The sequence below is a fragment of the Micromys minutus genome, assembly GCF_963924665.1.
Source record: "Micromys minutus genome assembly, chromosome: 2".
Lineage (NCBI taxonomy): Eukaryota > Metazoa > Chordata > Mammalia > Rodentia > Muridae > Micromys > Micromys minutus.
The window spans coordinates 47,229,634-47,231,325 of record NC_137971.1 but is presented as its reverse complement, the minus strand read 5'-3'; the positions used below and the strand labels follow the sequence as shown (position 1 = coordinate 47,231,325).

Genomic DNA, 1,692 nt, shown 5'->3' with positions numbered 1-1,692 from the left:
ATCTGCCTATACAGTTGAAACATTTTTTTTTTATTTCAAGTTTCATAGGATGAATCATTATCCTGTTTCTTCATTTTACAGCTTTGAGCTTTAAGTTGGGTCTTATTCGTTGCTTCATTCAGTACGTGCTTTGGGGAGCTCTTCTACATCTGGAACTGTGGTGTGCTCCGAATCTGTGTGTCAGCATTCACGTGTCACCAAAGCTCCCACCACTGAGGAACTCTCAGTCGCTGGTACCTGGAGAGAAAGAAAAGAGAGTCAAGGAACTGATAAATGTGTAGGTTATATGTTCTATGCCCTTTAAAATAAACTATGCATATCGTGGCTGAGGTGCCTTGGAGGGTGCTCCAACAGTGCATGATGGAGTTAGAAAGACCTCATATTTAATGGCAGACACCTGAGAGCGCTATCATGTTTCTTTGCTGTAGGTCTTATACATCCCCCATGGAAACACTAAATAAAACTGCCAAGGTAAATTTCTTCTTTCGTCCATTCTCATCTGACCCTGGGGTGCAGATGGTGATTTTTGTGACCTTCTTAGTGATGTACCTGACCAGCCTCAGTGGAAATGCCACAATCGCTGTGATTGTCCATGTTAACCACACACTCCACACCCCCATGTACTTTTTTCTAGCTAACTTGGCAGTTCTGGAAATCTTCTATACATCATCCATTGCACCACTGGCCTTGGCAAACCTTCTTTCTATGGGTAAAACTCCTGTTTCCATCACTGGTTGTGGTACCCAGATGTTTTTCTTTGTTTTCTTGGGTGGTGCTGACTGTGTCCTGCTTGCAGTCATGGCTTACGACCGGTTTGTTGCAATCTGCTACCCTCTGAGATACACACTCATCATGAGCTGGTCCCTATGTGTGGAGATGATGGTGGGGTCCCTGGTGCTGGGATTCCTGCTGTCACTGCCCCTAACTATTTTAATCTTCAGTCTGCCATTCTGCCGCAACAATGAGATCTACCACTTCTACTGTGACATGCCTGCAGTCATACGCCTGGCTTGTGGAGACACGCATGTTCATAGGACTGCCCTATACATCATCAGCTTCATTGTCCTAAGCATCCCCCTAACTCTGATCTCTATCTCCTATGTCTTCATCATCACAGCCATTTTACGGATCCGGTCTGCTGAAGGGCGCCATCGAGCCTTCTCCACCTGCTCCTCTCACATTGTAGTAGTCCTCCTACAGTATGGCTGCACCAGTTTTATATACTTATCCCCCAGTTCCAGCTACTCTCCTGAAATGGGCCGAATGGTGTCTGTGGTCTACACTTTTATCACCCCTATTTTAAACCCGTTGATCTATAGTATGAGGAACAAGGAATTAAAGGATGCTCTGAGGAAGGCATTGAGAAAGTTGTAGGTAAAAAGATCTTGATTTATCTAAACAAGGCACTTCAGAAATTGAAAGAGGATGATAATACTGCTTATGAAGGCTCCAGGCATATTGGTGCAATCCTGCACTCAGGAGGCAGAGGCAGAAGGACTGCAAGTTGGAAGCCACATTGTGTTCTATAGGGAAATCCTGTCTCAAGGCAAACAAACCAACTAATGATAAGAATAAAATAATGGTGAGATGGGGGCTGGAGAGTCAGCTCAGCAGTTAAGAGCACTGGCTTCTCTTCCAGAGGATCCAGGTTCAATTCTCGCACCAACATGTCAGCTCACAAATGTCTGTAAC

At 44.8% G+C, this 1,692-nt stretch overlaps 1 protein-coding gene across 1 annotated transcript; it reads left to right on the top strand.

Annotated features, from left to right (window-relative positions):
* Positions 1 to 444: 444 nt before the first annotated feature.
* OR10V1 (olfactory receptor family 10 subfamily V member 1) lies at positions 445 to 1,374 on the top strand (the record flags this gene model as incomplete). Its single annotated transcript, XM_080912053.1, has 1 exon — positions 445 to 1,374. The coding sequence occupies one exon, from the start codon at positions 445 to 447 to the stop codon at positions 1,372 to 1,374; it is 930 nt and encodes a 309-aa protein (XP_080768179.1).
* Between the last annotated feature and the right edge of the window lie 318 nt (positions 1,375 to 1,692).